Source organism: Pygocentrus nattereri, chromosome 24, assembly GCF_015220715.1.
Source record: "Pygocentrus nattereri isolate fPygNat1 chromosome 24, fPygNat1.pri, whole genome shotgun sequence".
NCBI classification, from domain to species: Eukaryota; Metazoa; Chordata; class Actinopteri; order Characiformes; family Serrasalmidae; genus Pygocentrus; species Pygocentrus nattereri.
The window spans coordinates 9,095,049-9,104,629 of NC_051234.1; the positions used below are offsets into that span (position 1 = coordinate 9,095,049).

Consider the following 9,581-nt stretch of genomic DNA (forward strand, 5'->3'; position numbering starts at 1 on the left):
ATGACACGACGGACATGATCAGAACTAGGACAAACGATAATTCGAATAATTCGATTGTTTAATTCATGTCACCAAATTCCATCTATTTTAAATGTCTCTGCTATCGTATCACTCCCGCTGTGTAGACTACTGCGCAGCTCCCATATCGTTGCTTTACATGGAGTGTTATGACTGGCGCACTTTTCAAGGATTTATAAGGCAGCGCGATTTATTTTTCTTTATATGGCACTGGCAGAAAATAAAGATACCGGTGTGCGTAAAAGGCCGAAAATGTCTAAAGTGTGGGACCATTTTACGCTGCATATGGCAGGCAATGTAGTGCAGTGTATACACTGTAAAACAGACCTGGCCTACCATAATAGTACTTTGTCAATGCTGAAGCACCTAAACCGAAAGCATCCTCACATGAACTGCACTTCTCCAAGTGGACTCGGAGCCTCTACAACATATGGTTACGATTGCTAACTGATATGAAGACCAGCGCTTGTTAGAACATACAGTATTTGTAATCTTTGTAGTATTTGTGACTTGATAGTGACTAGGCATAAGTAGCAAGACAGCAAATGCGCACACACTCTGATAGGTTACATCTCAAAAACACACCTTCCCCATACATAAGGTAGCAATAATAAATGCAAAAGATGGACAAATTCATTCATGACTACATTCACTACACCCTTTGTCCTTTTTTTTTTTCATTAAGATAAAACTAAGGAAAAATAGATAAACCCTTGTGAAGTTTGTGTTTAGTTTTTTTTTCCCATGTACATCATAAAAGTTTCAAAGAAAGGTTGAATAAATGGGCTTAGTTCTGGAGCCAACAAGCCAAAGGTTTTAAGCTTTGTCCTAGCAAAAGTCTTGAGTTTGAATAAAAACCTTTTGTGAGGAATAACAGCCAATTGCTTGCTCGTTTTAAGAGGCCTTTCATGTTGCATAACACACTATCAACATAGTTGTTTAAAAACACAAAAGTGATCCGATTACTCGATGATAAAATTGACAGAACACTCGATTCCAAAATTATTCGATAGTTGCAGCCCTAATCAGAACACACTTAAACTGTCCCATTAGGAATGTAAATCAGATACAGGCGTTTCCACAAATATTCTTCTTCTATTTAACGGATTATTTACAGGATTACTCACCTTGTTCAATCAGATAGAAATTGTATTCAGTTATTAGGCTGCACAGGAAAAACATGGCTACTGTGCAAAAGCTGCACGAGGCTTTTTTCTTTATGGGGTGTACTGCTAGTTTTTCTATTCTGGCCAACTTTTTACTTTCACTCCACTACATTTCAGAGTCTAATATCTGACTTTTTACTCCACTACATTAAGCAAAATCTGTCATTCCTTTTGGTTTCTGTGTGTATAAAAACAACGTCAAAATGAAAGAAGCGCAAAGCCAGAGCACCAATCAGGGCCCACCGGTCACTTTGTTTACAGCTTGTTTTGACCTGTTGGTCATACCGACTCAGTGCAGCACACGGTTCAACATCAGTGCAGCAGCGTAAAATTTTGGGAGAGTCTGTTCAACATAAATGATGAACTAACCTAACTTTGTGTAAATAGAGCTCAATATAGAAATATGTCCACATATGCAGTCGAGACTGACGCGGCTTTTTTCTGAATTTCTACAAACACCATTTCATTTTATAGTAAATTAGTTTGGGCTGGTTTATGTTTATGAACAGAGGCCTACAGATCAACATAGTAAAGGAGCTCATCTGTGATCCTGAGTTTAAAGCCAGTTTTTATTCAACTTAAACTTGGAACTAAGTTGTAAATAAATCTTAAACTGTTTTTTAAAGTGATTTCAGAGCCACTCGGTTCTCCCTGATGGAAACTGTTTACCTTCAGTGTTTTGTGCTTATGATCATTTTAATAGACGTCTGTGTCACTAATTAATGACGTTCTATTAAAAGACTGGTTTACCAAGAGAGACGCTGGAGGATTTTCACCTGAAATGAGTTCATGAAGTGAGTCTTGTTATAAAAATGATGAGGATATGAGAGTCATAATCTTTTAGTACTTTTACTTTTGATAAGTACATTTGAAGGGAAACTTTTCTACTTTTACTCAAGTGGAGGTCTAAAAGGGAGGAACTTCTACTTTTACTGGAGTAATATTTTACCTTGGGTATCTCTACTTTAACTCAAGTACATGATGTGTACTTCATTCACCACTGATGGTTACTCACATAATATGGTGCCACTGAAAGTGAGATTTCACCCTATGGCGCAAAATTGTGCAGTGTATATTTAGTTTAATGTGCTTGTTCACTCTAAGCTGTATCTCCTATAAACATGTGGTGACCAGGCCTACATTTATAGCATTTAGCAGACACTCTTATCCAGAGTGACTTACAGAAATGCTCTGTTGTTTACTCAGAAAGTATCGTTGCTTTTACTCTAACCTATGTGTAACAGTAGAACCTTCCTCCTGAGATCTACCTTCCAACACAACAAATATAATATCCCCCACTAAGCTAATTAACAGCTTTTGAAGGAAATGATGAGATGGATCAGGTGGGGTTAGTTAGAATTGGAGTTCACAGGAAGGTAGATATCCAGGAGCTGGGTTGGCAACCATTGCTGTCTATACATATGTACAGTGGAAGGATCTACTCACGGGTCTTTGTTCTCCTGCGAGCCGAACATGATCATGCATTTCAGGGCGTTCCAGTCTTGCAGCACACGCTCCAGGGCCAGCTGGGCAAACCGTGGGGGCTCCAGGTCATGATCAGGCATGTCCGAGTCTGAAAGAGTGAGAACGTCACAGCTGTACAGATCACCTAATTACTTATCATAAAACACAGATAAACAGTTGAGTCTCTTTCAAAAGCGTTAAAGCAAGAATTCACACAAAATTCTAATTTACACATTTGACTTTTACCCACAATGTAGTCAATCAGGTTTACTTCAGTTTTAGACAGGAGCTACAAGGCTAAGCAGCTAACAAGTAATGGACACTCACAGTTACTAGTTTAGCACTACACAATCTGCATCCATAAATATGACTGGTGAAATTTGCATACTTTTTGCATATTTTTGTCTGAAAGACTGCTGTAAATGTAGAATGTATATACCCTTACTCACTATATTCTTTTAAAATCTACTGTTTTAATCATGTTTCAAATTTGTAGTTCACATTTGTAAAGCACCTTGAAAGACCGCAGTGTATGAAAGGTTTAAATAAACTTGCCTTGCCTTCTTCACATCTGTCTCAGCTAATTAGCAAATTATTAGCCTTCCAAGTATCACACAACAGCAAAATGTGCAGTTCGGTTCCGAAAACAACAAAAGTGCAGCATTTAATAAAAAGAAACTTTCAACTTTGTAAAAGCTGCTGCCTTTTACCTTGTGTGAACATTTCTTTGTTCATTTTTTTGTTCAAATGCTATTAACAAACGTCAGAAACATTTTTCTTTGTCCTAAAGAGTCACCAATTCGGACATTTTTTTTTTTTTTACAAATCTATTATGAATTAACTGCTGGAATGAAGCTTCATATCTCAAACCAGGCTGCAGTGTTTGTACCTTCTGCATTTGCAGCCTTGCGGTTCCGGTCCTCTCTGATCCGGGGCGGCCGATACTGACAGTGCTCCACACTCTGCCTAGCAACCGTCTGCACTAGAAACAGCAAGATGTGCTCACCCCTGCAAAAAGAGAGATGGGGATTTTAAACACATCTTCATTGTGCCAATACAATTAAAATGCAAAACTGGTTTAAAATAATAAGTTATAAAATAATTTTTAGAAAATGAGCTGATAAGCAAACTTTTTTCTTTAAAAATCATAAACTAACATTAACACTCTCTCACTGTTTTCAAGCTGAAAGTCTTGAGGTGAAATATGACATGGCAAAGCTGGTAACACTCGCTCTGGGGAGCACAGACTATTAGTCTACATGTCTGTATATCCTAAAGACAAATTTTTTTTTCAGGGTAAATGCTTTTTCAAGCCAAATGTTGCCTACTATAAATGTGTCTCCTGTAGCATCTAGTGTGCAGCAGCCAGCGGATTAAGTGGATTCTGGCATGAACGCACCTGCTGTTGGGGCTGGTGACCAAGTTGGTGGTGGTCAGCAGCCTGTAGAGGAGGTCCAGACGTGCTGCCTTCTGTCCAGCGATCAGAGTTTTGCATTTACATTTCTCCCAGCAGTCACAATAGGCAGTAGGAGATGTCCGCTTCAGCCTAGAGACAGACAGATACAAACACATTCACAACCAGCAGGGCAAAAAGCTTATAACATGCTAATGTTTACTATTCTGTAACAACATGGACTACAATGTAAATGAGTTGAGTTCTTACAATATTGGAGCGATTTGGCCATTTATAAACAAGTTGCCGTATATTTTCATTTCCACTGATATAAATGTTTATTTTATTGGAGTCACAATGCACAAAAAAAAAAAACAGCACAAACAACTGCATATACAGCTTGGATGTACTACAGAAATATTTACAAATACTTATAATTCAGTCAAGATTCCCAGAACCACATTAAGCCTTTACAAAGACTTTTAAAGATTTTTAAAGAATGGTATTGCAATATCTAACAGATCTGGTTTAATAGCAGGTTTGGCTTGTCAGTAAGACTGGGCTGAAAACCCCTCCCATCGACTAAAATCCAATCTGCGAATCTAAAAGAACAGAGATGTCCACTCACTTGCAGTCATGGCCTTTGTGGCAAACCCTGGCGCACTCCGTACAGCAGCACAAGGACTCCAGCAAACCACATGTTCGGCACTCAAAGATGTCCTACACATATAAAGGGATTAAATATCAGTTCCACTGTATTTAAAATGTATTCGATAAAATGTGTACAGTTGTCCCACATTTCTGCAGTTGAAATTTATACAACATACACAAACATAGCAGCTCTAAGATGCATCATTCAGCAAATAAACAGTATCTGAGCATTAAAGTGAGTAGAGGTTTGTTCTCTGTAGAGGAAGACTCAACTTATTCTCATGTAATTTGACAAGAGGTGCCCAAACTTTTACTTGTGAGTTACGGTTTCACCAGTCATTGTTCTGACAACTGGACTCACCAAATATGTAAAAATGTCTTTTTTTTTTTTTTAAATCAGTATTATGAATGCATCGAGTAATATAAAAACTACACACTATCACCAATTTGTTTTTTTGAGGGGATTTTTCAAGCATTTTCCTCCCAAACTTAGTAATTTCCAATTCCACCCATTCGTTAGGACTCCCCCAATCACACAATACCACCATACAGACTAGCACAGGCTTCCTGAGTGGACTCTTGGACTCCCAGGCAAAGATGACTCTAGCATCACCAGGGGATCGAATTCGTGATCTGATGGGGCCAATGCTTAGACGTTCGAGCCGCTCTGGAGCCCGAAATTTATACACTGTTTGCAACGTCATAGCTTCTGAGCTACTGCAGTCTCAGAGAGTTGAGCTCACCTGGTTGATGTGCTCGGCTCCAGTCCAGGTGAAGCTGCAGGTGTCGTTACAGCAAAGCACGTAGAGCGGGGAGTCGTCTGGGTTTGTTCCCGCTGGACAGATCATCTCCATAAAGACAGAGTTCACATCTTCCTTCTCCCCAATACCAGGCTCTCCTGCACCTCCAATGAACCAAAAAAAAAGGAAAAAAAAAAAAAAAAAACCCACATAATTTAACGTCCATTGCATTAGCATTCCATTAAAATAACTAACACCAATCTCTCCATTGATCCAGACGCCAGTCTTTTTCTAATAATTTACATTTAATGGTTATATTTTCAAAGTAAATTCAGAAATAAGCTCACCCTTGGCTATTTTCTGAGCCGCCTCCAGGACAGTTATGGCAGCTGGGTATGCTCGTCCACTCACAGCCAGCATAAATGGAGTCATGCCTCGTGCATCCCTGTCACAGCAACCCACACAAAGTTCAGTTAGAATTCCATCTAGCAAATACTGCACACTGAGGCTTTACTAATATCAATTACTATTACAATGTTAATTCATTCTGTATTTTACTATTACATTACGTAAATGTCAATGTCAGTGATTGTTCTTTGCTGTTTATGACTGTGTAATAAAAAAGATAAATACATTTACAGAATTTAGACAATTAAACATGAGGTTACGTCAGCCCATTAATAGTGCATCTAGGCTCTTTTCTATCATCTATCTTCTATCATCACGGGTTTAGTCTAGTCAAAAGAAAAAGCTCCGTCATAACATCCTCATACGCTGAGGTTTGGTACACAGGAGCCTTAATGAAAGGTTTACGCACTTTGCAGAGAGGAGTTCTCGTAGGTGTGGTCTCAGGACCACACTGTCGCACATCAGCTTCAGGATGAGATGAGCATTGGCCTTGCGGTCTTTGCTCTCCACAACTGACGGTTCAGACGATGGCCCTATGAGGAGCGGATATAAGGCATTAGACGATTATGAAAGAGTTAGAGCTCTAAAATCGGACTGGCTGAGTCAATACATACTTATGACCACACACACACACACACACACACACACACACACACACACACACACGTTACCTGAATTTTGAATTTTAACATGCCAAATGATGCTGATTGGCAAAGGTAGCCTAGTGATAACTGGTCTGCTTGGTGGAGGAACTCTTATAAATTATTTACTTCTGTAACTATACAAATGCTTGTGGTCTCTAGCATAAAAAAGATTATACATATTTAAAATCATACACATGTTTATCATGAAAAAAAATTATATATAAACACACACACACACACACACACACACACACACACACACACACACACACACACACACACACAGTATCTCACAAAAGTGAGTACACCTCATATTTCTGCAAACATTTTACTATATCTTTTCATGGGACAACACTATAGAAATTAAACTTTGATATCACGTAGTCAGTGTCCAGCTTGTATAGCAGTGTAGATTTACTGTCCTCTGAAAATAACTCAACACATTAACGTCTAAATAGCTGGAAACAAGCGAGTACACCTCAAGGTGAACACACCCAAAACAGCCCTGCTCCCCATTCACACCTGTAACCCTGTAACTCTAATGAGTCACATGAAACCAGGGAGGGACAACGCCACAATCGGGCACAATTTGGACATGAGTACACCTCACAGTGAACTTGTGCTGCCAGCTATTTAGACATTAATGGCTGTGTGTTATTTTCCGAGGACAGTAAATCTATACAAGCTGGACACTGAGTACTTAAGTTATATCCAAGTTTGATTTCTATAGTGTGGTCCCATGAAAAGATATAATAAAATATTTGCTGAAATGTGAGGGGTGGACTCACTTTTGTGGGATACTGATGACCGCTGCAAGCCAGAAGGAGCAGCGGCTAAGGAGGTAATGTATAGACACACACACACTCTATATCTATATACATCTATATATATATATCTATATCTATATATATATCTATATATATCTATGGAGTCAAGTGAGGAAGTATGGAGTGAGTTTAAATACTAATACTAATACTAATAATACTAATAATACTAATAATAATAGTAGTAGTAGTAGTAGTAGTAGCAGCAGCAGCAGCAGCAGCAGCAGCAATCAAACCTGGTACAGTTTAGTGTCTCCCAGAAAAAGTACTGAGGAGTACCCTTGAGTACTACCAGTGAGTGCAGTACAAAGCTGCATCACATTCACTTCCATTACTTCATTACGGGTTTAATGATTAGCTGATCATTTTATTCAAGTATGCTGAAGCAGGGAAAAAGAACAGTGACCAAGCAGAGCAGACCAGGGAGTGAAGACACAGTAAGGAATGACAGGAAAAAAGACTTGTGTACCTGCGAAAAAAGTCAAACCAACATATTAACCCGTTTCTCTTACCTGGTATGGTGGACGTACTGGGTCCTTGGCTGGGGCCGGTGGAAGCTGTAGTGAGTGAGCCGACTGCAGGGGCCAAGATGAAATCAATGTCACCATCTAGCAGAGAAGATGTTTTTGTAGGAGGTTAGGGGCTACACCCAGGCATGCAGTGGACTGTGATGGTTAACAGAACTGGTGACTGTCTCAAATGGAATAAAGTGCTCGTTATTGTGGTTGTAATTTCATTCATTTCAATTTTTAGATTTAAATGAATGTTTTAGCTTTTGTTTATCTTCCACAAAAGGACTGAGATTTTAGATGGAGAAGTTAATGTGAAAGTGGAATTATATTTCACACTGTGAAGCAAAATATCAGGGTTTTTCTGGATGACAGATGGAGGATGTGAAACATATTACTAGTTAATGTTTTCCCCACCCGCTGGTGCACAGTGATAACCCTGAAGATGCTTTACAGGTGGGGCATAGGTCAATACATTTTCAGGGAAAATGGAAGAACTTTGTCCTTCAAATGATATGATACATGGTATGACGCATACTTAACCCTTGTGTGGTGATGATGTGTTTGTTACGCAGTGGTCTGGTGGACCCACCACATTGTTTTTTTTAAATCAAATCAATACAGCCACAACAATATCTAAAATTACCAGATGTTTAAAATATCACAACTGGCCAGCATAGGGTTCTCCTTTAGCAGCTGTAGCCAGTCAGCAGCCTGTCCACCCTCTCTCTCCCTCTCTCACACACACACACACACTTATTGTGTGTGTGTGTGTGTGTGTATCACATAAGTGTGTGTGTGGGGTGTGGTGGTGGGGAGGTGAACAGTGTGAAGACACTGAAAATGTTATTTTATATGATCTTCACAGAAAATTAGCAAATGCCAAAGAATCTGAGATTGCAATCATAATAGATCGCATAATTTTTTATTTTGGTAAACACTGAAAATGGGCCCACAGACCTGAATACACAAGGGTTAATATGACCAGGAACATGAACTAACAAAAAGTGTGATTTCAGGTTGACTTTAAAATCAGTGGAGTGCATTTCAGTATTCTCTTTTCATTTCAGCAGATTGTGTTTGGACCCAACTACGAACCTGCACGCACACGCAATGTCGTACGTACCAGGGTCCATGGGCGGGGGGTCTGGAACCCAGCTGGGAGGGGCGATGGGTGGAGACACAGGGTCCTGGTGGTCACTGGAAGAGGGGCCAGACTCATGGCGGCCCACTCCGGCAGCTCGCAGTGACCGCCTCATCATCTCTCGGAGGCGGAGACTACACAAACACAAAATACAAAACAGTCAGAGAGCACTGGAATACAATGAGACCAAGAGAAATCCAAGTTTTAAATCTTGATTAAAATGGATATTTATGGTTCTAAACTGATTGGCTGCACCAGGTTTGAAGGTACTGTACAATACTCAATATAGTCACATGCAAAAGTGTAAACACTCCATCTCAAATTACACTTGTCTTGATTTTCAAAGTGAAAAGTTAACATCTACAAGGAAGAAACAAATATGGCATTTTCCTGCTAATTTTAGTGCACAGTATCAATGAATTTTCTACACTGAACACACTTCGCTGAGAAGATAATTAACTCTGATCATCTCACAGCTTCGTTATTAGAGCCAGATGAAGGAAAAAAGGTGAGATGAGCTGCTTTTCCACCGTTTACAGGCTTTAACTTCTGTTCAGCACTGCTGCCATGGTAACGCTGAATGACTGCACATGCACAGTGGAAGAAATGCGCATGAATTC

The 9,581-nt window shown here is 39.4% G+C and overlaps 1 protein-coding gene across 5 annotated transcripts in view; it reads right to left on the reverse strand.

The window, feature by feature from the left end:
* ubr5 (ubiquitin protein ligase E3 component n-recognin 5) overlaps positions 1–9,581 on the reverse strand; it is a 73,339-nt gene that overhangs the window by 21,774 nt on the left and 41,984 nt on the right. For 2 of the 5 annotated variants that reach the window (XM_037534047.1, XM_037534048.1), the window contains exons 23-31: positions 8,944–9,095; positions 7,821–7,916; positions 6,250–6,373; positions 5,780–5,877; positions 5,436–5,596; positions 4,670–4,761; positions 4,048–4,194; positions 3,538–3,656; positions 2,631–2,757 (exon numbers count right to left, since the gene is read on the reverse strand). In XM_037534047.1, coding sequence (XP_037389944.1) covers positions 2,631–2,757; positions 3,538–3,656; positions 4,048–4,194; positions 4,670–4,761; positions 5,436–5,596; positions 5,780–5,877; positions 6,250–6,373; positions 7,821–7,916; positions 8,944–9,095 — 1,116 coding nt within the window. The remainder of the gene's footprint in view (positions 1–2,630; positions 2,758–3,537; positions 3,657–4,047; positions 4,195–4,669; positions 4,762–5,435; positions 5,597–5,779; positions 5,878–6,249; positions 6,374–7,820; positions 7,917–8,943; positions 9,096–9,581) is intronic. The other 3 variants (XM_037534049.1, XM_037534050.1, XM_037534051.1) reach the window with 2 other exon arrangements.